Source organism: Brienomyrus brachyistius, chromosome 2 (assembly GCF_023856365.1).
Source record: "Brienomyrus brachyistius isolate T26 chromosome 2, BBRACH_0.4, whole genome shotgun sequence".
Taxonomy (NCBI): domain Eukaryota; kingdom Metazoa; phylum Chordata; class Actinopteri; order Osteoglossiformes; family Mormyridae; genus Brienomyrus; species Brienomyrus brachyistius.
This window is the reverse complement of record NC_064534.1, coordinates 33,535,721-33,562,227: the sequence shown is the minus strand read 5'-3', so window position 1 is coordinate 33,562,227 and position 26,507 is coordinate 33,535,721. Positions and strand designations below refer to the sequence as shown.

At 44.4% G+C, this 26,507-nt stretch overlaps 2 protein-coding genes across 2 annotated transcripts; both read left to right on the top strand.

Moving 5' to 3' along the window:
* The first annotated feature begins 10,076 nt into the window (after window positions 1-10,076).
* Window positions 10,077-22,737, top strand: LOC125718972 (hemicentin-2-like). Its single transcript, XM_048993329.1, has 17 exons — window positions 10,077-10,191; window positions 11,589-11,864; window positions 11,981-12,132; window positions 12,938-13,091; window positions 13,184-13,373; window positions 13,482-13,576; window positions 13,733-13,919; window positions 14,536-14,633; window positions 15,210-15,363; window positions 15,658-15,776; window positions 16,497-16,658; window positions 16,786-16,899; window positions 17,570-17,607; window positions 18,004-18,142; window positions 18,348-18,458; window positions 20,328-20,869; window positions 22,717-22,737. Exons 1-17 carry the CDS (start codon window positions 10,086-10,088, stop codon window positions 22,735-22,737), a joined length of 2,658 nt encoding a protein of 885 aa, XP_048849286.1. The 5' UTR covers window positions 10,077-10,085.
* Window position 22,738: 1 nt separating this feature from the next.
* Window positions 22,739-25,735, top strand: LOC125722699 (uncharacterized). Its single transcript, XM_048998907.1, has 6 exons — window positions 22,739-23,019; window positions 23,934-24,091; window positions 24,201-24,270; window positions 24,368-24,551; window positions 24,679-25,060; window positions 25,190-25,735. Exons 1-6 carry the CDS (start codon window positions 22,853-22,855, stop codon window positions 25,195-25,197), a joined length of 969 nt encoding a protein of 322 aa, XP_048854864.1. The 5' UTR covers window positions 22,739-22,852; the 3' UTR covers window positions 25,198-25,735.
* Window positions 25,736-26,507: the final 772 nt, after the last annotated feature.

The following is a 26,507-nucleotide window of genomic DNA, read 5'->3' as shown; positions in this document are numbered from 1 at the left end:
CGCACTGTGGTCCTATTTTTATTTTATTTTTTTTTCAAAATTCGATTGTCTTTATTGTGCAGGTTTATAAGGCTAGAGTACATTTCTTTTTTCCAGTCTCTGTGCAGTTTTCTGTACTGTAGATTCTAAAGATCTGAAGGGGCAAACAACCGCATTAATGAGTATGAGTTGAATTTGAATTTTAAGAACCATTCTTGTATCTTTGATTGCAGTAAAGCATTGATTAATTCCCTACAGGAAATCCTGATTTCTGTAGCTAACCACAGATGTTTGCTAGCTATCTTGAAGATGTTTCAGTTAGCATAGAAAAATTCTAGTAGTGGTTAGGAGTGAAAATGTTATACCAGGCTTCTGCAAATTCTAAATGTATTCTTGCTGAAACCTGTTTAAAAATGTTATTAGAAATTGACAGCCTTAGTCATGCTAGATTCTGAAATCTGTCTTCCAGCACTGAGGAAAACTTGGGGTCAGCTAGCATCCCTGGAGCAGTTAATGGCTTCGTTTAAGGGCCTGACAGTGACGTAATTAACGATTGACACCCGTGACATTCTGAATGTCCCGAACCCGCTGAGCCGCTTTCCACCCCAATGAGGAAATTCCCACATGTTTAGCATTGCTGCTGCCATTAATGTGCCTGCTAATATGCTCTCAGTGGAGCCAGTCAGGAATCCCAGATAGTCAAACTAGGCGCAATCTATGAGGCAGAAAAGGAATTGATTGCTGAAAGTACCCTACAAAAATCCCGACCGCTCTGGGCTATAACAGAAAGCATTGATGTGTCAATGCTTATGGCTAATGGTCAATTCTGGATCTCAGTGATCACTGGGATGGGTTTCTGTGGGATATGCAATTTCATATGGAAACACTTTCTGATCTTGAATTAGTCAGATGTTTTATGCAGACCATGGCTTTGAAGGAGAAGGTCATGCTGATGGTTCAGTTGCTGCTGTTGCTCTGCGTGGTGTCCACCTCTCCCAAATCTAGAATCACAGCTGAGCTTGAGGACACCATCCACGCACTGAGGGAGGAGAACTCGTATCTGCAGGAGCGGCTGGACAGCCTGACTCTAGCGTTGCGGCAGCTGCGGAAGCTGCTGTGGGACCACTCCAAAGGTGAGTTCCACCCGGAGCGTGGCATTACAGAACCGTCCGGGTGGTGCAGTTCGGTCTCCGTTAAACGGTGGTGTTTTTATGAAATCCTTCCGATTTGTAATTTTTAGCAGAAGCTCTCTGTTTCTGACAGAATCCACGGTTGATCTTGACAGCAATGAGCCACACTTTTGGGATGACTGGTCTGAATTTGGTGAGTTCAGGAAATTAAACGAATACAACCCGAATCCTCTAGGCAAGTGTTTCTCAACCCTGCCCTTGGGGACCCCCTGACAGTCCACATATTTGCTCCCTTCCAGTTCCCGACATCAATGTTCTTGATTGTTTGGTTCAGATACGTTGGGAGCTGGAAGCAAGGACGTAGATTTGGTTACAGATGGTAGAGACGTGTCCCTACCAATATTGTAGGGCTACCATGTGTGTTTAGGGGAGCGGGGAGTTCGGGGTTGATTTGGTCGGTACCATCGTTGAAAGAAAACCTATGATCTTGACTGGGAGGGAGCAAAAATGTGGATTGTCTGGGAGTCTCTGAGAACTGGGTTGAAAATGACTGCTCTATGAATTGGTCCGATATAAAAAAGGACTTCCGGATGCTGCTCATCTTACGATGGGGTTATGTTCGTAAGTTGAAAATACTGTAAGCCGAATCTGAATATGATATGTCGTTAAACACTATGAGATGCTTACGCTCGCAATTGCTACAGAGACTGTAAGCGAGGCTGTGGATGCTGCCATCGCCCGGCACCAGTAGGAAGTATCATACGGCAAATTGCTGACCCGGGATCAGATCCAAAATCCAAAGTTTAGTCTGATGACTACTGAGTGTGGATTGCTATCGCACCATCGTAAAGTGAGGAGCATCTGAATTTGCTGCCCTTGTCCGTGAGGTTTATGCATATTAATGGATCATGGCTGGGGTTGGTCACCCCCCACAGGCAAGAGAACGGACGCCTACCAGCTGCTGGAGCAGGCCTTCTGCGGGAAGGAGCTTCGCGGGGCGGCCAGGTGCTCTCCACGGGCCCACGGCGTTCTCCTCCTCTTCTCACTCTGCTTGGCCCACCTGCTGTGATGCCTGATGCGACCCGCCCTCTTTAAGGCCATGCTACACAGGCAAAGATCATTCATACACACCCATCTACAGCATCACTTACATTCCAAATAATTCAGAACTCAAGTTTTATTCTGGTAAAATGTAGTAATAGTAACAACAACAGTAACTATCACTCACTGAGGACAGTTTACATGTCTGAAATACGCTGACGTAGCTTATCCGTAGAAGTACAGTCGAACCTCGTTACTACGTACAAGACGGGATATCAAAAACATGTACGTTATAAGCATAGAACGTTGTAACCACTTAGTGCAAGATGGATGAAAGAACTCACGAAATATCCATGTAAATGATAAAACTTTAATAGAACAGACCCTTAAATTGACTACAAAACAAACGAACACATTATTACTTGTTAAATAATTCAACAAAGCTCATTTGGATCCTTGAAATTTTCCTTAAATTACTCACGATTACTTAGTGCTGGCCGGCGATAAACGGCAACGAAAATACACAACGGCTGGTCAAAATGGATTTTTAAAATAAACATTCGCATCCAAATTGGCATTTGGCCTGAAATATTAATGAAATATTGGTCAAATTAAATCATAAAATCCTTTACTTCCATTATTATTCTGAATTCACAATTACCGGCATGAGTTGTGGTGGGCGGGGAGAGCGCTGAACGTTGTAACGATGGTTAGTTTTCGTATTTTCTCTAGAAATTTGGATGTTGTATCGAAGTTTACGCTGTAAGAATTAGAAACCTGTACGTTGAAAAGGTGAAAACTTTGTATCCAGGGTATGTAGTAACGAGGTTCGACTGTATTCCTTTAAGAGTATTCCATGCTAATGCTACACTAAGCGTATGGTGCGGCTTGTAAGAATCAAGCTTACTGTTGCCCTGCACATTATAATTAAAAAGAAAAAAAAGCTTATTTTGATTCTTTATTTTGAATTTTGACTTTTTACATTTGTAAATTTGTAGATGTTTTTCTGAAGATATGCCATGACCTTGCTGCAGGGGGAATAACGCTCAAGGGTGATGAGTTGACAGGCTGAAAAATTAATTAAATGCAAAATGATTTTTATAATGATTGCATGGTCAGTTAGAAAATAAAATATAATTTGCCATTTCTTTAAGAGGATTGTTGAAACAATTACTACACCAAACCCGGCATATTGTGTAATAGGTGTATTAGTAATACTATACCAACGAATCAAAGAGTGTGCAACATTTAAAATGAGGAAAGGTTAGGCTCTGCAGTCTGAGCCATTAAACAGTGGAAATTATGGTTTTACCTTTTTGGTGATCTGAGTGGCTGAAAATTTTTCTTCTTAACTGCACCTGTACTTGCAGTATCCACCCAATGGAGGAGAGCGATATTAGATATTAGACTGATATTAACCCTAAAGATTCCCTTTTTCATTGTGGAAGCAGAAGACATCAAATGAAGACAGGTGCTTATAATTATTCATCACCTGTGATACTGTTAACATGGCTGGTCAGGATTTTAATCACAATTTATCTTTCAGACTCAAAATATGTTCCTGGCCCATCTGCTCATACATGTTTAGAAAGATAAACCATTTTCTAATTCCTAAACAATTATAGAAATATATGAAGTAATAAATGGAGTAAGTGAATGGGAACTATGGTCTATAATCGCATGGTAAAAAAAACAATAACTTTAGAAGCTAAACTGAACTGGTTAGGAGCCCAAATGGCGATTATTGCTAGCGGAGCACTGCAGCTGGTCCTCAACTGCAGCTTTTCCTCCAGTGTTGTCATAGTAACGAGTTTGAGCGATCGTGCACATGAGAGGGAGTCTTGTGTTTCATCTTGCACTTTCAAAACGGAACGTTCACTTGAATAAAGGTCTGTTTATGCAATGCCTCAATTTGTCTTCACACACCGACTAACTTTGAATATTTTAATGACTGATTATTCCAGTTAAAATCATTTGATATTTGATCTGTAAAAAAAAAGATACAAAAATGTATCAGTTTGGAAAATACAGTATGCTGAAAATTGTTCACGGTTTCGGGAGCAGACCGTGAGGTGCTTATTTCAATGTTTTGTTTGGCTTAGCATAATTCGTTGAACTTGTCCTGGAGTGTTGAAAACAGGAAGGGGAGGAGGTCTTGAAGCTGTTTTTCTGCAGTGCATAGAGCCAACTGGGGTGAGGGGAGGGCACCCAGAATTGCATGAGTATTCAAGACCCAATTGCTGTTATTTTTCTGTGCACTTTATAGTAATAAGCTGGTGACAACATTTTTCCCCCTTGGATGCCCCCCCTTTTACGGTTGGCCCCCTGCGACCCCCTGTGTCGCCCCATGCCAACGATGGTACGGACCCTGAAGATAATCTGTGACCATGGCTGTTATTCTGTCTCCTCACTCTCAAGTAAACTCAACTGTTTTTACCCAGAACTGATTTCTGCTGAGTGTTGCATGGATGGCACTTTATAACCTACTGTCCAATAGAAGTTAATGCTGATATTAAAGACATGTAAATCTTTACAATTTCCCAGAACCACTGAGGTAACAGTGACTTTGAAGCCTCAGAAAGCAGTAGGAACAAGGGCTGGGTACCCACAGTGTAGAGATGGTGATTTACCTAGAATCAAACCAAAAATGCTGTTAGGCCACAAACACTAACCTCTGAGCCTCCATGCAACATAAAATCTGTGACATACAGTAATTTTAACATTTTAAAAACCGTCTGCAAACCAGATTCGACTCTCGGCTTTGCCAAATCTGTACGTTTGACATTGCAAACTGGCAGCATTGGCAAATTCAGCTTTTGTTCACGTAATTAAGATGGCCTTCGTGTGTGAACGTCGGGCCGCTCATGTGCAAATTTACATTTGATTGTCCTGGATTTCTGTGGCAAAAAAAGTCAATTTACATTTGTAAAGACTTGCTGCAGGTAAACTGGAACAAGACTGTCCAGCTGTTGATAAAATCCCCACCCTTGAAAGGGCTGAGCAGCGACGCTAGACGGCACAATGGCATGTAAATCAGTGCATTGTGTGAAGCCGTTCAGTGAGGCTCCCCTTTATTCTGTTTTTTTTCCTCCTCTTGTATAAAGACTGGAAATCGCTGCTCTTGATCTAGGGAGGGCAGTGTTTTTCCCCAAATACTGCAGTGTCATTGTTACGATTTTCATTCTGTGGCTCATATATAGTCAAGCGGAAATATCAATAAACCTGAAGTGTGTGCAGGATCTGTGGACCTCTGGCAGGCTTTTACATAAGGAAACTGTGCTTGTATCGTTTCCAGATTTCTTCGATAATTGCAGATAAAAATAAAAGCCAAATAGCCTACCACCTTCGCACGTTCATAAGCTGTGGATATCGTCGGGATTTAAATTCCTGGTGCATGTGACTGAACTTGCATTTAAGCATAGTTATTGAGAACATGTCAGAAGAGGATTTCTGCCCTAAGGCGACGCGACACTTTCTAGCTTCCATTAGCTTTTCCTACAGTGGAAACAGACACATTAGTGGCTATGAAGGCACATGGTGCATTAGCCTGTCGTTACTCCTCTATAGATTTCTGGTTGAGGGTCAGTCACATTGCTAACTCACATAGCTACTTCTCCCAGACAGCCTCGATAACATTTAGCTACATGGACATATTAATAACGGAGGTGTGCAGGTACATAACAGCTTATATCTCACGTAAATTCAGAAGAAATTGTCCTGTAGTATAGCTTCAGTAGGTCTGCGATTATGATCTTTAGGGTCAGGATGTGCCTGTGATCGGCAGGTCGCCGGCTCAAATCCTGTGGTTGGCAGAGTGATTGCTAATTGCTAAATAAATTAAAGGCAGCTAGGCACAGCCCAGGATCCATAGCTGTTTGGGTCATTCAGCCTTTGTTTGTGAGTCAAAGGCCATTGCAGTCTTAAAAATGGCCCCTCTCTGAGCAGGACCATGTTTCCTGCATTCTCAACATGAAGTTAAACATTGCTGATCATGGCAGTGTTTGACATGGAGTCGCGTGGTTGCCTCAGGGCACGAATGAAAAACAGTGTGTCAGTTGTGTTCACGGTTTCCAGCATAATTCAATATTGAAGCACATGTTCAAAAAAGAAACCGATGGATCTGCCGCACATTTCAGGTCCACTTTATGCAGTGATGCTCACTCACCTCTCACCTTTTGGGTAATTAGTGCCCTTCACAGTTTGCCTGAATGGGGCAGCATTTCCGAGCTGGGGGGGGGGGCATTTTAATGGATTGGTTGCTTTCCAGGGCTTGATGAACATGGAGTAGCTGGGTTTTGTTCAAAAATTGCTAGTGCCTCAGGCCAAACCTACCAATTTCTCCCACAAGCAGCCCCAGCCCGCCATCAAGTGTTATAAAAAATGTCTAACATTGGAAACTGAGTGCTGTATTTCCCATTTCCCCATCAGATTCCGTGTGTATATTTATAATAATAAAATGGATAATTTGGAATTAATTTAAGCAGTACATTTCTAGTTTCTTTTACACCTATGTGTAGTGAAACAGTGAGCTGTGGAAACAAAATGTATTTCACACTGCAAAAAGTCTAGACACAGGTTTCCGAGAGAGATACTTTCCACAGGAACTGTAACGTTTCTGAGTGAATCGGCACAGGGTGATGGTGGGTGGTCCTCAAGCAGTAACGATGGCCTGGACTTTGGTTCATTTATTTTCTCCATACCCAGGATAGTGTGAGACAGACACCCAGACCACTCACACCTATGGACAACTTAGCAACTCCAGTTCACCTTAACATGTTTTTGGAAACTAGAGAACCCACATAGGTAAACTCCACACAGGGCTAGGGAAGAGATCCCGGTCTCCAGCGGTGTGTCGACCACAGCACCACTGTGCTGAATTATTTTGTTGGTGGTAATATTTTTACCTACATTTTAATAAGACCAGTTTAAAATTTTTTCCTGCTATGAATAGTAGACAGGGGGTGGTATGGTAGTGCAGTGGTTAGCACTGTTGCCTCATACCTCTGGGACCCGGGTTTGAGTCTCCACCTGGGTTACATATGTCCGGAGTTTGCATGTTCTCCCCATGTCGTCATGGGGTTTCCTCCAGGTACTCCGGTTTCCCCCCACAGTCAAAAAACATGCTGAGGCTAATTGGACTTGCTAAATTGCCCGTAAGTGTGCATGTGTGAGGGAATGGTGTGTGAGTGTGCCCTGCGATGGGCTGGCCCCCCATCCTGGGTTGTTCCCTGCCTCGTGCCCATTGCTTCCGGGATAGGCTCCGGACCCCCCGCGACCCAGGAGGATAAGCGGTTTGGAAAATGGATGGATGGGATGGGATGGGATGGGATAATAGACAAAAAAGAACATTTTCCTAGGACAAGTTATGATTTGTGTTATGGCAGGTTTTTATGCATTTTAGTTCTCATAAATAGTGTAGTAAAGGAATATTATTTGTCTTAATAAGATGGGTTTTATCTGTATTGAATTTAAAATCAGCATTACCCAATTAGAGTGAACCTACAAAATGAGTAACTGTGATGCAAATTACTCCTGGATTATTTTGCAGTAGTCGTGCGCGAAGGCTGCTCTCGAATCCAGCGACCTTTCGGTCGGAAGTCCGGGTCCTTGATGGGCGACATGTCTCATAATGGCTTAAATGGGCTGATGCATCATCGATAATGAGCTACTTAGCGGCCTCCTGACACCAGGCCGGCACCAAAACAAACACGCACCTCCGTCTCCCCACCCGCTTCCGCCGCGCCGACTGGCTCTGCACCCCGAAGGATGAGTCACAGCCTCGCTTCACGTCCCCTGCATGGGCTCTCTCTCTCTCTCTCTCTCTCTCCCTCTCTCTCCCTCCATTGTCCCCCAAGTCTGTCTCCTTCCTAACTGTCTCACATGCAAATTCTGGGTCATCATGTCTGCTGGGTTTTCTCCTATTTCCGTAGTTTTTGGACCGACTCTCGGTGCTTTGCCGCTTCTGTTAAACCAGAGTCTACACTCCGGACCAACTCTGTACACTGGTGTGCAGTTCATTTCATTAATTCAATGAAGCAATCGATCAATTAAACACACATTAGGAGTGTCACTTTTGTGATCTGCAGAATATTTCAGTATGATGTGACCAAGGTAAAGATACATTATATGCATGTATCTCAAGCTTTGGTATCCATTTGCATATAATATATTTCAAATCATTAAACTTAAAGCATTTGAAAAGAACTTACAAAGTGAATGGAAGGTCAGAAATGTAGGGTCAAAAAGTGGCAAATAAGAATAATCCATCCATCCATCCATCCATCCATCCATCCATACTTCTTCCATAACTGCTTATCCAGTATATGATTGCAGGAAACATGAGGCGTAAGACACACTGGATAAGGTATGAGACTCATTGGATGAGGTATTATGTGTGAGACACACCGGATGAGGTATGAGGTATGAGACACACTGGATGAGGTATAAGGCATTAGATACTGGATGAGACATGATGCATGAGACACACTGAATGAGGTATGAGGTGTGAGACACACGGGATGAGGCACAAGGCGGGGCACACACTGGATGGGGCACGAGGCGGGGCACACACTGGATGGGGCATGAGGCGGGGCACACACTGGATGGGGCACCAGGCGGGGCACACACTGGATGGGGCACGAGGCGGGGCACACACTGGATGGGGCACGAGGCGGGGCACACACTGGATGGGGTGGGGGAATGTTCAGCATTCGCTGTTTCAAAAAACAGGTGCACAATCCCCCCTGGTTTTCTGTCCAGCAAAAATTCACTCGTGCCAAGTTCTGCCTCGGCACTGACCCTCCGCATGTCTCTGTACATGGTGATGGTGAGCGCTCGGCACGGATGTCCCTTTGCAGCTTGATGGCCACCCGTACTGCTCAGCAGCCGCACACCGAGCCTCATCGGCGGGGCATTTCTCGGCTCATTATCGCCGGCCACTTCACCGCCGCCAGGACCGCCGGCGCTTCAAAAGCAGCGCTGGAGTGGCCGGACCTTAAATGGACATCGCAGGCATGAAAGGGCAGGCGGCCGTGACAGGAGGGCTCTCGCTCAGGGCTTTGCCCCCCCACTACAAAGCCTGATCGTCCTTTTCATCTGACCACCATTCTGAAGAAGAAGGGCACCGGGGACGGTGCTGTCACACGGCAGGTGCGGGGGGACCTGCGGAGAGACTGCGGGGCCGTCACTGGGAGGAGGGTGTGATATCAAGGTGAGATCGGCTCCCCTGGGCCTGCAGCGAGTCGCGATGTTTACCGTCTGGCATGTTTCTCTCCATGAGGTCAGTTCGGATTAAACCCCTAAAAGCGAACGTGATTTTAGGCTGAAATTCTCACTGTCTGCCCCAAAACAAGCTGCAATGAGCGATACTGCATCTTATCATGTGTATCGCAAGTAAACTTCTTACTTATTGTTGCTACTGTAACAAGGTCCCCATTGTTCTATTATGCTTTTAGGCAGCGGTCACCACTTTGTCAAAGATTATTTTGGGCTGTACTTGATGATGAAGTGTTTCCTGTATATAATCCAGATTATGTCATTTGGGGGAGGCGTAAAGACAATTTCCCCACGGAGATCAATAAAGTTTCAATTATTATTTATTATTAAAATTCATGGTGGTCGCGCTGAATGATAAAAATATTCTTGAAGCATTTTCTGCATTAACTGTCCTATGGTTGAACAATGATCGATTCAGGAGATTTTTTTTAAGACACAGATTTAAAGAAATTGCACAAGTGTATTAGATGCCTTGTTTTTTATGATGTAATTGAGCCCTGCTGGGAATAAGCTCATGTGTTGTGATTTACTGCTTTTCCCAGCATTTTTTTTTCTGGGCTGACAGCAGTACTGGTGTTTTCCAGCTTGCTGGCTCATTTACTTAGATGAAGGCGCTGTTTCTGGGTGACCCACGGGCCGCTGCTAGGACGGGCTATCGGGATGCTCTCTCTCCTCACCTTTTTGGGCCTCGAACAGATGCTGGGACGCCTGAGGGCCGCGGTGCTGACCTACTTCCTCTGGATGCATCTATCAGCGGCGGAACTCTGTGAGTTTGTGAGGCTGCAGGTCCTCACTTAATAAGACCCTGCAGAGCAAAATCACCTCTCTGTGCATCAAAATCTTTCTGTCAAACAGAAAGGCCAGAACAAAGGTGTTCATACTCCTAAATTTTCAGACTAAAGGTTATTTTTCAGTGTCCTCAAAAGAACACTCTAACTGGTGTCAGTTAAAGCTAAACTTGGCGTGTGAATTTCTTCAATTACAACGAAGAATTTGTGAAAGTTTTGAAAATTATATATCTGAACTAATATAAACTATGCAATAATTTAATTAATAATAATTGAAGCATTGCTACTTTCAAGGTATAAATGTTATTTCCAGGAATGCATCCAGAGTCCTGTATTTGACAGGTAATCGCTGGCCTTGCTTTCCTTATTTGGTCACATGCTAATTCAGCTAGTTTCAATGTAACAAAGGGCTTTTAAGTCCCCTTCAGAAGCTCCATAGCAACCAGCAGCTTGGGTCTAGGCTCTGTTTGGAGTGTGGAGCTTTGTGCTGGTTGCTGTAGCCCTGCGCTGGACTCCCTGTGGGCTGTTTGGCATGTGGGCTTCCCTCTACCATTCAACTTCTTATCATTTTCTTGTCTTTCTGTCTTGGATACAAATAACCAGGAGCTGTCACAGTCACAGTCACAGTCACATGATTCATCTGGCATAATACAGGTCCGTGTGCGGAGTTTGCATGCTCTCCCCGTGTTACAGTGGGGTTTCCTCCAACTACTCCTGTTTCCCCCACCGTCCAAGGCTTTAAAAACATGCTGAGGTTACCAAAGTTACCAAATTGCCCATAGGTAGGCCTGTGTGAGTGAATGGTGTGTGAGTGAATGGTGTGTGAGTGAATGGAGTGTGAGTGAATGATGTGTGAGTGAATGGTGTGTGAGTGAATGGTGTGTGAGTGAATGGTGTGTGAGTGAATGGGGTGTGAGTGAATGGTGTGTGAGTGACTGGTGTGCAGCAGCTTCAACTGACTGACAACCATCAGTTTGTAGTTTCTGGTGAAAACATTCTTGGCAAAGTTTTCATAGTGGACTCACCAAAGCTTAATGAGACTTGGGAATAACTAAGCAAATCATCTTTGCAACTCAATGATTGTAAAATGACTGCAAGGCTAAAGAATCCCTTTTGTCTAGCTGATATTTAGTCTGATATTTTAAATGTGGAGTGGAATCTGCAACCACCATCTTTCTGTTTTACGGTCTTACGGGACACATTTGGGCCAAAGGCAGATCAACTATCACTGCAAAGTCATTATTTCTGGTTAGATTGTGTGGTTTTAATATGGCAGTAAAACAAAAGCTCAGATCATATGAACACCTGACACAAGGCTTCATCTCTGTTAGCGTCTCTCCTGTACCTTGACAGTAACTGCCATCTGGTGGTTTAGTCTTCACAGCTCCACCAGAAGATCTCGTGGGTTTGCCAGATGGGCCGCTTGTGCTACCTTGCCCAGCCTACAGCCCTAACCAGAAGGGGGCACACACGGTGCACTGGGAGCGTGGCTCTGGAACTCCCCTCCCAGGTCCTGAAGAACGGATTCACCAGCTGTCCAATGGATCACTTTTCTTTTCCCACCTGTGGGAGGAAGACTTTGGGATCTACTTATGCCATGTCCAGGATGGTACTGACCGGATCAGAGCTACTGTCAGGGTGAAAAAGGCGGGTATGTGCCAAATAAAGCCTGTTCACGCTCACAAAACCGCAGCGCGCTTCTGCAGACGCGTTCAGCCAATCACATGCAGACTTGGGACCACTGATTTGTCCTTCGTGTCTGAGCAGGTATGGAGGCTGTCTTCTTTAGCCCCAAGTCGCAACTAGTGCCTGAGGGTGACAGTGTGTTCCTGCAATGCATCTCGGGGGACAGCCGGCCCCCTGCCCACATCACCTGGGAGAAGGATGGTTCACCACTAACCAAGGGGACTCAGATACAGGTATAGCACCAGTCATGGCATGGCATGGGCATGGATGCCCTGGCAGATTCTGGGGGCCCTGCACTTTATTGGGACCCCAAAGCCTGTTGTCGAAGGCACCCCCGATTGCCAAAATCTACCAAAGATGGTCTTTATTTCATCAACAGGGGCTTTAAGGTGACATTTTGTGTGGGGCCACATAATATCTGGCCCCTGGCACCAATCCTTCATATAATGATTAATACAACATTGTTATTTATACTTTAAATCTATATTTTTTAACAATGAGCTTTTCCACTCTTGTGTTTTGTCAAATTTTTTTCAGTGGTATGTTCATTTTATATAATTGTATTTTTCATTCGTAATTTTCATTTGCAGTTCTACGTTTTTATGAATTGCAGGTGTATGAATGAGTTTGCACCTGCCTGTACCCTGTGATGGACTAGGGTCCTGTCCAGGGTGTATCCCAGCCTTGTGCCCTGTAATGGACTGGCATCCCATACAGGGTGTATCCCAGTCGTGTGCCCTGTAATGGACTGGCATCCCATACAGGGTGTATCCCAGTCGTGTGCCCTGTAATGGATTGGCATCCCATACAGGGTGTATCCCAGTCCTGTGCCCTATGCTGACTTGGCATGAGCTCTGCATAACACTGTGCCAGATAAGCAACTGGAGGATGGATGGATACTTTTGATAATATTTAACTTCATGTGTTATGGTATCCTACCTGTCAGTGTATACATATTATTTGTCTTCATTCATTGTGTTGCTGACTATTGGTTTGCATATTCACTGTGTATGTGTGTCTGTGTACATTTGTCTCCAGGGTGAATATGGAGGGGGCAGTCATCTAAAGACAACAGGCACATTATACCTTGCAGATGTATCCAAGGATGATGAGGGGGAGTATATCTGTGTTACCCACAATCCTTTGCTAAGTATACGATTGCAGAGTGCTGCGGCAACAGTGACAGTGCAAGGTGGGAGAAGTCAGATTTCTGGATATATACATTTATGTAATGATTAATTTATCTTTATTTGCTTATTTTTATGTATCGTATATTCATCACAGGGCGCCATGCTACCCCAAAGATCATCAAAGGTCCAGAAAACATCACTGTTGCTATGGACACAGAAGCGTCTCTGCACTGTGACATCCAGGGCTTTCCCCTACCCATGGTGCACTGGTTCAAGAACAGCGTACCCTTGCAGAATGACTCTCGCCGGAGGCTCAGTAACAACGGTCAGCTGCTTGTCTTCAGGTGGGGAAAGGCGATTGGCATGGTCACTCAATGTGCATTCCCATAATAACTTGGAGTGCTTGCTGGATATTCAGCTAGGCTGCCCACTTTGCAAACTCTCTCTTTCAGCAAAGTGTCTGAGGAAGATGAGGGCTTCTACCACTGTGAAGCGCGAGGTCTGAAGACCTCAGTGAGGTCACAGCCAGCCTATCTCCAGACAGCAGGTTTGGAGAAAACTGCAGAGAAACACCTGCCCTTTTCCCCACCACCCAAAAGCACAGACTGGCAGCACAGACAAAGCAGACAAGCGCGAAGTCACAGACGTCTCGGTCACAGACTGCACTGGTTGTCGCTGTAAACCGTCGTGACTCTCTCTGCAGAAATGGAGTGGAGCTTCATGCAGCAGCCCGTTAACACGACGGCACAGGCGGGAAACTCGGTTACGCTCACCTGCAGACCTCCACGCAGCAGGCCCCCGGCACGCGTCACCTGGTTTAAAAATGGTCGTCCGCTCACCCACAAGCCGCACTTCAGCCAGCTGCCCAGCGGAGACCTGCTCTTCCACAGGTGCGTCACTGGCTGGTAACCATGGGGGTTGGTGATGCTAAATACACACATCACCAGTGCTTGCATAATATATCTATCTTCATTGTTCTTTTTTGGCATCTTTTGGTGATTTTTTTGGGGGGTGGACACAGGCAGTAACAGAGGGTGTGGTATGGTGTTGCAGTTATTAGAACTGTTGCCTCACACCTCTAAGACCAGGGTTCGAGTCCTGGCCATGTGTAAAGAGCTTGCATGTCCAGCCTGTGCCATTGTGGGGTTTCCCCCAAATATACCTGTTTTCCACCATAGTCCAAAAACAAGTTGAAATGGAGATTCCAAATTGGCCAGAGGTGTGTATGAATGTGCGATGGGTTGGTGCCCCAGCCTGGATTATTCCCTGCGCCTGTACTTCCAGGATAGGTTCCAGACCCCCACAACCCTGTATATAATAAACGGATATATTTCACATCTCAAACAGCAATTGTAACAGCAATAAAAAATGCGATTCATTCATTGTATTCCAATCACACATCCTGCCCTTATTTATGAGAACATTGAAATATTATTCTGTTCAGCAGTTGCCTCTTTTTACATGCTCAGGCTGCACAGTCTGAGTGATGGTGCTGCTCTTCTCCAGGTTACAGGAGGCCGACAGAGGATCCTACTTCTGCCGAGCTTCCAACAGCCTCCTACCCAGAGCTGTGTCCTCGAGGAAGGCTTATCTGAACGTGCAGGGTACGACTCCTTACTAACACTCGGCTCATTAGTACTCGGTTCGTTAGCACCCAGCTCATTACCGCCAGGGTTGCTATCTGACATGCGTTTGGTGTGACTCTCATGCTTTCTGACTCTCATGCTTTCTGACTCTCATGCTTTCTGACTCTCACGCTCATGCAGGAATCCTCACGGCAAATCTATGTTATTCTATCGTAAAGCTGAAATTAGCTGCATCAAAAGCGTTTGGGTACTTTGCAAACCTTACAGACTGTTTACAAGGTAATAAAACTGCTGCATTTATGTAAGTGCTTGTGTGTGTGTATGTGTGTGTGTGTGTGTGTGTGTGTGCAGACTTAAATTGAAAATCTCACTCCAGCCACCTGACCAGAGTTGGTGACACTGTAACACTCATTAACACTCATTCCCGACACTCAGCTCATTAACACTCATTCCCGACACTCAGCTCATTAACACTCATCCCCGCCACTCCTGGTGCCCCACACTGTGCCCCTGTCCTCCCGGAGTGAATGCTGGACACATGCTGGTGGTCCCAACAGTCATTAGAGCAGTTTCTGGCTCTGTCATTCCCGAAAGCCTCACCCTCCGTGACGCTGTGGCCCAAGTTGGTGACTACAGTGCTGGGTTCCAGAGTGACGCTCCACTGCCAAGTGTCCGGATATCCACTGCCCAGGATCACGTGGTCAAAGCAGGGTCGGTCGGTGCAAACGGGTGGGAGAGTCACTCTCGGGTGAGATCATTATCACGTATAGTGCATCTCTATAGTGCATCAAATGTATAGCACCAAATGCAGCCCTCCATGTGATGTCATTTGGACCAATGGAGTCTGCAGTTATACATTATGAATAATTGACCAGAGCAATTTAGATCTTATATTGTGACATGTGAATCTGCGATAATTGTTAGACTATAACTGGCTTTAATTTGAGCAGCATAGTGTAGCTATATCCTAAATAGTCCTTCAGATGTCCTTGGGAGACAGACGCTAAGGGGCTCCCTGTTTCACCTCTTCTTGTGTCTGCAGGATAAACAATGCCACGCTGTACTTTTCTTCGGTGAAAGCGTTTGACGAAGGTTCCTATACGTGTCACGCTACAAACACCGTGGGCCGGGCTCAGGGCACAGCCTCTGTGCGTGTAGCAGGTGTGTAAGCAGACCCAGACCCCAAAGAGGCCCTCTCAGGTACCCCAAGGTTCATCTGCCATAATCACACAATAGGAGTGAGTATCTCTGGGCAAATAAGTTATGTGGTTTTAAGCAAAATATGATAATAAATAGGGATCGGTTGCAGCCTGCAGTGTGCAGGCATAGCATTCTGAACCACTGAATACCTCTTACCAGCTCTCCTTTGTGAAACTATACCTTTACTCTTCTAGAGATGTAGACATAGGTGACTCTAGGGTTTTCTCCCAAGGTGAACAAGCCCAACCAGTCATTTATTACCGATTTAACTTAATATGTTCTAGAAGGGTGCGGCATGGTGATGCAGTGGTTAGCACCTCACACCTCTATGATTGGTGTTCGAGTCTCTGCCCTGTGTGGTTATAGGGTCTGCAGTCCAAAAACATGTTAAAGTGTATTGGAGTCACCAAATTACCCATAGGTGTGAGTATGCCCTGTAATGGACCGGCACCCCATCCTCAGTTATTCCCTGCCTTCTGCTTGGACTCTATGTGAACCAGCAATGGACAAGTGGGAACAGGAAATGGATGGGTGGATGTTCACGTAACATTTTCATCTGACCACTAGGGGGTGTAATTACACCCCGGTAAATTCCTATGGATACAGCCATAGATTGAAAATAATAAGCTTGTAGAGTTTCCATCACCGTCCCCATCATTTCTTCCCTGTCTCCCCATTTAGTCTCCCCAGTCATCATTTCCTTCCTGAGGGAGGTGCGCAGCTCTGTGGGGGTCTCAGTAGTGCTACCATGCCAGGCTGTGGGGAGCTCGCCCATCAGGTACACATGGAACCAAGGGCCAGGCCACACCCCTATCTCCTCCTCATCACGCATCCACGTAGATGGTGAGTGAGCATGGGTGGAGGAGAGGGGCAGTGTGCGTGTGCCGTGTGAGCCGTTGGTTGGGTACGTAGCACCTACATCATCTACCCATGGCTGTGCCTTATCTGGGTATGTGTGTGATCTCTGTAGAGGACGGGATGCTGAATATCACCAGGCTAGAGCGGCCCGATGCGGGGGAGTACCACTGCATTGCTGAAAATGTGGCAGGACGGGATCAGAGAACAGCCAACATAATCGTGCTCGGTGTGTATGAGTTCCATACTCACCCTCTGTAGACTTACCTGCAAGCATAGGCAGTTCTAGACCATATGTTTTGTCTCTACCCCCCCCTGAATGAACTATTTAGCAATTTGTCCCATATTTTCATACACATTTTGTACCACTCATTTGACAATTTTTTTTATGAAGAATGAGGACCCCCCACCCCCCACATCTGTTAGTAGGGGACCCTGGAAGTGGTGCCCCATATTTTTCCAGGAGGCTGCACCCCCCCCCTTAAGGATCAAATCCTAGAATTGCCCCTACCTGCAAGTCCTGGAAACATAATCATGCACACAAGAGCATAGAGACATATTTAGTCATTACTGTATCATATTTAGTCATTACTGTATCATATTTAGTCATTACTGTAACATATTTAGTCATTACTGTATCATATTTAGTCATTACTGTAACATATTTAGTCATTACTGTATCATATTTAGTCATTACTGTAACATATTTAGTCATTACTGTATCATATTTAGTCATTACTGTAACATATTTAGTCATTACTGTATCGGTGCACATTTTCTGGAAAAGTCCCAGTGACTCTGGCCAAGAAAAGTGGCAGGAAGACGGGTGGCCAGTTATTTCATGTTCTCACATGCATGCACATGTATTAAAGCTAATGATCCCCCTCTATTGTTCAAAGCTGAAGAAGATGCCACTGAGAGAGGCAGAGTGTCTACAGTAGGTATCGTTGTCGCTTATTTTCATGTCCATTCCACACTAATTGTGTCCTTTCATGGTTTGTATCATAGTGCTCGGCAAAATTTTCTTGTTTCCTGCAACTTTACTTTCCTTTGATATTAACTTCTCTCTTTTGACTAGATAATGTAGTGTAGGGGTCTCCAACTCCGGTCCTGGAGAGATACTGTCCAGTAGGTTTTCTATCCTACCTGGCTTCTGATGAGCCACACCTTTTCTCAGGTAAATACCAGGAACAAGTGTGATTCATCAGAATCCAGGTGAGATAGGAAACTTATTGGACAGTAGGTCTCCAGGACTGGAGTTGGGGGCCCCTGTTTTGGTGTAAATTGTAACTTCGTGATTTTTACTAGCCAAAAATGTTCTAATTGTTTTTAGGCTACTCTCAAGGGGTGTACACCCTTCCAGAACTTGCTCTCAAATTATAAATGTCAGCAGACCATAAATATCAGCGCTTCAACGGGCAGGACTTTGGCTGACCGTATGCTGGTGAATGGAAACCTTTCAGAGGTCACAGGTATGTGAAATTAGTCCTTTACGTTCGGTCAGTGCCGGTCAAACCATTAGGTTTCGCAAGCAATTACACATCTTCTCTGGTAGGAGGCGCCGGCGGTGAATCTTGCTAGGGCACTACGTGGGCTTTTGAGTGCATGGTATTGCATTCTGTGATGTAGATCAGTTACATTTTTCTCATATATATCTGTAATAACTGCAATCACCAGCAAGAAACACGAGGGCAGCAGGCAGCATCAAGATAGGCAGCAGCTCCAACTCTTCGGAGCCATCTGGTTTCCGATCTAGTACGCTTACCCCAGAAGATATAGGGAGCGTAGGTACGTATCGACGAAAGAACATGCATGTCATTCGCAATTTAGCCACTTGATGGTGCTAATGTATTAAAATACGATCTTCGCAGGTGGTAAAGTTTTCCATCGAAGAGATCGTCTTAAATGTTTTGAATGAAAAAACTGAAAAGTGCTTTCTGAGTTTTCTGATGAATGGTGGTTTTCTGACCTTTGAAACAAAATTGTGGAATGCTTTTTAAACGTTCAGGATACGTCCGCCGGAATCTCTAAAAACATAGCAAATCATTTTCATTGGAATGTTTATATGAAGATAATTTGATTGAAGCTAAATGGTTCAGCAATTTCATTCTCCTCTAGGTATTTATGTTCTTTGGATGTTTTTAATTTGTCAAAATGAAACCAGTGTGGCATGTATAAGGGAAGAGACCAGTCTGTTCTACGCACCAAGAACAATTATACATTAATGTTTATATACTACATCTCAATGACTCCAGTGCACACTTCATATCTCCTTAGTCATATTAAATGTAAATACCATAATTGATATTATATACCAACTTTCTTTTCTATTTGAAACCTTGCACGAGAATTTGTGCATCAGTTAAATATATAGCGTTTAAAATGTTGCACTCTCAGTGTCATTGGAAAAATGTCATCATCTCTTTTGACAAGATTACGTCGTGAAAATTGTAACTTCATACTTCAGCTTAACATTACCCCAGGTTCTGTTATATGGCTTTAGCAGTTGGGTGTCACACTATAAGTGGAGCAAGTCTTAAATATGGCTAAAAACGCCTACATGTTCTACTCTGAAAAGAGATAATGATATGAATCTTTATCTTAGGTAACAGGGAGACACACAACAACAAACTGCAAAACTGAAACTGAAGTCGGTTTAGCGGATAGAGTGAAATGATTAAGTACTCATATAATCAACAATGTTTCATGGTGGCTTTGCTTCTCGGCCTGTTGAGTCACAATAATTTGTGCATGCCGTGGGAGATCTTGGTTGCTATAACCCACCTTCCATTTTTAAGGAATTTAGGTGAATCAGAGCAGAATTGTAAAATATTGACATCTGTGTACTTTATCATTCATAGAACTTGGTCTCTGTCTTATGCATTCAGTGAAAATCTGCAGATGTCATAGCAGAAATCTAATATTACCAGAAATTCAGAAGTTCTGACTCTTAGTTTATCTGGCCTGGTTTCATACTGACAGAACTCAGACAAGCCCAGTTATCTTACCCAAGGGTCATATGATAGGACAGTTTCCGGGCCCTGACATCCACTCCTTCTTCACATGTGGTTTTACCTGAATCATGTGCATAAATCGACAGATCAGTGGGATGTAGGCTTTTGTTCACATGTAGTTTTACTCAAATGATTGACTTAAACTAACAGGTTACTGGCTTCGCTTTTTTCCTAGCATGAAACACTGAGCGACTGAAACACTCAGCGGTTTCACACTCAGCACACCATCAGCAGTCTCCCACGCAGTATAGAGATGACAGATACTTTGTCCTCTAAAGAAAAATACTCAGTATCCATGTATCATGAATAATTATGTGTAAGATATCACCTGGGGACCTCTGTCTAAGCAAGGATTTGAGATTTGTTTTGCATTTGGATTTGGTGTTAATGCAATACATGTTGTATCGCAATGGGAGTGTATAGTGCTTTATAGATGATATCCATCCATCCATCCATCCATCCATCCAACCATCCAATCATTTTCTGTAATTGCTTGTCCTGTTCAGGGGTACGGAGCCTATTCTGGAGGCTACAGGTGTGAGATTATACATTATATCTTAAAAATCAATAAAACAGTTTTAATTAGTTGAATAAAATGCTTGATCCTACTGTTTTGCTTTATTTCTCCTTTTCTCCCCCACAGTAAGGCCTGTCGATATCACTGATCACCCTGCACAAGGCTCTGCACCATCTCCTAGTTCTGTGTGGATACCTGCTATACTTTCAGAGAGCACAACAGTACAAGTGACACTGAGGGACGGGCGTGTCCGCTCCACCCCAGTTTCCTCCCCTGGTTCAGAACAAACCCTTGTGTCTGAAAAGACTGGAAGTCAAATGACTCTAGGGCTGTCTGAATTGGGTAGAGGCCATTCTGTAGCAGGCCTGCCCCCTTCCTTTCACCTTCAGCCAGTTGACCTTCAAACTCCTTCCTCTGAGGTGTACTCTCCACCTGCCTTTTTCCACTCAAAGTCGATTAAGAATCAAACTCCTCTCACTTACCTCTACTCTTCACCCACTTTCTTTCATTCAACACTCCCTGATAATCAATCCCCTCCCTCTTACCAATACTCTCCACCCACCACCTTTCAATCTCATTCAACTGAAAATCAAACTCCTTCCCCTGACTTACATTCTCCACCTACCACCTTTCAATCTCATTCAACCGAAAATCAAACTGAGAATCCAGCTCCTCCCCCTGACTTATATTCTCCACCTACCATCTTTCAATCTCATCCAACTGAGAATCAAACTCCTCCCCCTGACTTATATTCTCCATCTACCATCTTTCAATCTCATCCAACCGAGAATCAAACTTCTCCCCTTGACTTATATTCTCCACCCACCATCTTTCAATCTCATCTAACTGAGAATCAAACTCCTCCCCCTGACTTACATTCTCCACCCACCACCTTTCAATCCCTTTCAACCAAAAATCAAACTCCTCCCCCTGACTTATATTCTCCACCCACCATCTTTCAATCTCATCCAACTGAGAATCAAACAGAGAATCAAACTCCTCCCCCTGACTTATATTCTCCACCCACCACCTTTCAATCCCTTTCAACCAAAAATCAAACTCTTTCCCCTGACTTACATTCTCCACCCACCACCTTTCAATCTCATTCAACCGAAAATCAAACTGAGAATCCAGCTCCTCCCCTTGACTCATATTCTCCACCCACCATCTTTCAATCCCTTTCAATTGAGAATCAAACTCCTCCCCCTGATTTATATTCTCCACCCACCACTTTTCAATCCCTTTTAACCAAGAATCAAACTCCTCCCCCTGTCTTATATTCTCCACCCACCACTTTTCAATCCCTTTTAACCAAGAATCAAACTCCTCCCCCTGACTTATATTCTCCACCTACCATCTTTCAATCTCATCCAACTGAGAATCAAACTCCTCCCCCTGACTTATATTCTCCATCTACCATCTTTCAATCTCATCCAACCGAGAATCAAACTTCTCCCCTTGACTTATATTCTCCACCCACCATCTTTCAATCTCATCTAACTGAGAATCAAACTCCTCCCCCTGACTTACATTCTCCACCCACCACCTTTCAATCCCTTTCAACCAAAAATCAAACTCCTCCCCCTGACTTATATTCTCCACCCACCATCTTTCAATCTCATCCAACTGAGAATCAAACAGAGAATCAAACTCCTCCCCCTGACTTATATTCTCCACCCACCACCTTTCAATCCCTTTCAACCAAAAATCAAACTCTTTCCCCTGACTTACATTCTCCACCCACCACCTTTCAATCTCATTCAACCGAAAATCAAACTGAGAATCCAGCTCCTCCCCTTGACTCATATTCTCCACCCACCATCTTTCAATCCCTTTCAATTGAGAATCAAACTCCTCCCCCTGATTTATATTCTCCACCCACCACTTTTCAATCCCTTTTAACCAAGAATCAAACTCCTCCCCCTGTCTTATATTCTCCACCCACCACTTTTCAATCCCTTTTAACCAAGAATCAAACTCCTCCCCCTGACTTATATTCTCCACCTACCACCTTTCAATCTTTCTCAACCGAGAATCAAACTCTTCCCCCTGACTTATATTCTCCACCCACCACCTTTCAATCTCATTCAACCAAGAATCAAACTCCTCCCCCTGACTTATATTCTCCACCTACCACCTTTCAATCTTTCTCAACCGAGAATCAAACTCCTCCCCCTCATTTATATTCTCCACCCACTACCTTTCAATCTCATTCAACCGAGAATCAAACTCCTCCCCCTGACTTATATTCTTCACCCACCACCTTTCAATCCCTTTCAACCGAGACTCGAACCCCTCCCCCTGACTTATATTCTCCACCTACCACCTTTCAATCTTTCTCAACCGAGAATCAAACTCCTCCCCCTGACTTATATTTTCTACCCACCACCTTTCAATCTCATTCAACTGAGAATCAAACTCCTCCCCCTGATTTATATTCTCCACCCACCACCTTTCAATCCCTTTCAACCGAGAATCAAACTCCTCCCCCTGACGTATACTCTCCACCCACCAGCTTTCAGTTTCAATCCCCTGAAGCATCCCCTGATTATTTATACATCCCACATGTTAACCTCCTTTCTTTGGCCCCTGGCTCTCACACATCACATCCAGTTACTCCAACACAGCCCACCAAACCTCTTACCACATCCATGCTCCCAGTTCTATCCCGGAAAGATGACATAATTCCCACAGTACCCAAACTGCAGGACTGGAACCCACCTACTAGACCAGATAAGCCGAGCAATACAGAACTGACAGAGTGGCCAAGGAAGAATACGTCCCAGGCCCCCATGAGGACCAGTGATGACACTGCAAGGTCAGCTTTACATGGACAGGCGCGTTGATAGAGATTTTGGGCCCCATGAAGGCATATCATATTGGGCCCCCCAGTCCAGACCAATACAGTTATTTTTCAAATCTTCTAGGTCCCCTGTCACTCAGGGGCCACTGGAATCGTCCTAACTTCCCTCCACCTTAAGGTGCCCCTTTTGGGTCCTAAATGTCCATCAAGTACAGAGTATATTACAAACATTTGGTTATAATTAACATCATTATGTTGTACACCGAGGAGCCAATTCATTGTGATGCAAATAATCTCATAAAAACAGTGCATTTAAAAATCTGGGGCATGTAAGATGTGTGCCAACATTTGGTCGTTGCAGTGGTATGCAGAAAGAATTACTTCTGACGAGGGCCAAATCGTTATGGCCAGACAACTGTCAGAGCATCTCTGGAATGGAGATTACCTGCTGAGAGTTTGTCTCAGGAAGGAAAACCACGATTCCCTGACAGCATGTAGGGCATCCAAGAGTCTTCAGTAGTTAAAGAAAATGTTTAAAGCTATTTATTTGGACAGAAAGTAGGAGAGGTCTTGAATTAGTTAAGCTAAAACACTTTTACAGATATTGTGGTTTTACACCATATATATACACACACACACAGTATGTGTGTTTTATATTTATGTATGTGTTAAAATGTAAATTTAAGAATGTGTTAAATATAACATGTGTCCCAGAATAATTGCTACAGTGTAATTTTTGTTGCCGAAGTCATGATGCAAATGAAATTAAAAGATAACCCTTACCATGCAAACATGCTGCATTCTCAGAACTAAATGACACTGTGGTCTGCACTGTGGTCTGAAGACTCAGCCGTAGTCAAATCAAGACGCAGATAACGAGCTCTGACAGCAGTGCAGACTCAGTATCATCCACCCTCCCTTCCCCACAGGGTGAAGCAGCACCACCCTCTGTCTTGGTTTCCTGCCCTCGAAAAGCATGACATTCCCATAGTGGTTGGAGTGGGTGTGTCCCTCACCTTCATCTTCATTACCATGGCGTTCTACTCCCTGGTCCAGAAGAATGACCCCGCGCTTGCAGGACGTGGAGGTGAGGTCATGGCTTGTGGTTTTTGCCGTATTTGCCGTGCCACTAAACTAGACAAATAGGCAACAGCGAGAGTTCAGATGTCTGACTTATGTGAGAAATTCCCCCTCAGCTCAAAGGGGCTTGGGTGCCCCTTGCAGACGTGGTGGCCGCCTGGAGATAAGAAGGACATATGAGAACAGGTTGCTGCATATACTATTAATTTACAAAATTAATTTTGTTTCGTATAATCGGGTTCCTCGCTCCGGTCACATTATTTATCCATCCGTCGTGCTACAGGGCGTTTGAAAATGATGATTTTGCTGCTGTCATCGAGCAAAGCCCTGACACATTTGGAACAAGAGCCCCCCTGCCTACACCTAGTGCTAAAACGGGGATGACAGAGTCTCCAGGCGAGACCCAGCTGGCCTCTGACTCCCCTATTCCAGCACAGCTGGACACCGAACATCGGAATGAGCTGCAGGTTTGTGTGGGAGGCCCGAGTAGCGGCACGCTGTCACCATGAAGCTATTAAAGGGGGGTATTTCTCTGTAATTGAGCCATTGGTTTTGTGACAGAGGGAAGAGTAATTGCATAACTTCCTGAATCAGATGGTGTGCCAATCGGAAAGAGTGAAACACCCCCCCTCGCCCCAGCCCAGCGTGCGGCTGGGGGACTCTGAGGACTGGAGGCCGTGCCCGGACCCCCTCCTTCCCCTGCCCGCCAGCCCAAAGCCATCGCGGGAGGATGGGCTTCGTACATCTCTCACCCTGCAGACCTCCGAGGCTTTCACCACGCCAGTCAGCCATAGTGTCAACATTTTACACGCCTCTGGGCCCCTGCTGCTTTCCCACTGCGTCTCCGTGGGCGTCACCACAGTTGCGGTGGATGTCCATTTCTACCCCTCAGCCCCCACGCCACCACCTCCTCGCCCAGGCTCTCGACTGGCTGACAGCCCAGAATCTGACCGGGTTACTCCCAGCATGCAATGCGGTGAGTGTGAAGATGAATATGCAAAACGACAAGCGTTACACCGACTGAATAGCTGTAGTTTGCAGGCCAGTTTCTGGATCTCTGTTTTTTATTAGCTCATCTGTTTCTTGCCTGTTGTCATGGCTGCAGAGCACTGACTGCGTTTGTAAAGAAGAGCAAGAATTAAGATACTGCGTCAAGAATGAAGATAAGAGGTGAAGAAAAGGCAAGCCTTCCTGAAGACAGATGAGGAAGGGCTTCTGCACACCTCTGACAGCAAAGGCCACAATACAAGCTTGGCAGAAACATATATTTTATGTATTATGAAAATACTTATGAATATTACTTAATATTGTTTAATAGAGATTCTAGTTTTATCTGAAATACAAACTATGAAATGTTAAATGCTTTGTTTTCATTAGGATGCTAAGACGTCCTGAATGATGTAGCTGGTGCCATCTGCAGAACCTTTAATTAGTGTAGTTTTTGTTTGTGATCCTAAGCGTTGTTTTGCGACGCTCTCACGTCTTGACTTTTACTGTTAAAAGTATCTAAAAAGCTGACTGTTAATTCTCACACTCCAACCAAAGGCACATGCATGCTAACAGACCTCGCAGTCACAAATCATCAGTGTTACTGGTACAGACTGTTACTACTACGTCTGAGGGAGGGCTAGTCTTCTCTGGGATTGGAAGCTCTGACCCCGAGTTTAGATTACTGGGGGGGGTTTGGAGGCTCTGAATAATGAGGAAAAATGAATGGAAAGAAACTTGGAAACAGAAGAACCTCTAAGGGTAATTTTTTGCAGATGATACCTTTGCTATAACATAAAGCACGAGAGGAATTTATCAGTGTTCTTTTGCATACCTTTTAGAATATTTGACATATGATGCACTCGTAGGCTGTGGAGAACAGGACTGAATCTAGCATAGTTTGTATGTTAAAAATATGTTAATGGTTAAAAATATATACCAAAGCAGAAAAAGGAAACCACACAATTCTGTAATCCAACAGTACATCTACATTCCAAATTTTGTAGGAAATAAGTATGAATCTCAGTAGTGATTGATTTGCCCAGTAAACATACTTCCAGTGCATTAAATACTTTTGTCTGTTTCAATTAATAAAATTGAAAAAATAAAATTGACTTGGCTTTTTGCCTGCTTTACACTGTACACTGTGCAGTAACCAAGCCTTTTAGAGACTAATTAACGTAAAGGTTCTAAATGCAATAAGGTATATAATACTTGTCATTCTTCTCACTTTCCCAGACCTCCAGCATGGCTCAAAAACAGCTGGTTTATGCTGCTTGGTATCTTTCACTTGGCCTTTGTGTTTGTGATACATCCTGCCCAGTGTGGACTGAACAGGCTGTAGGCTTACAGTGACCATGCTTTGGAAAAATGGTTATTCTTAATTTCTTTTATGCATCTTGCAATTTCACCTACCAATTCCCCAGAACTTATTG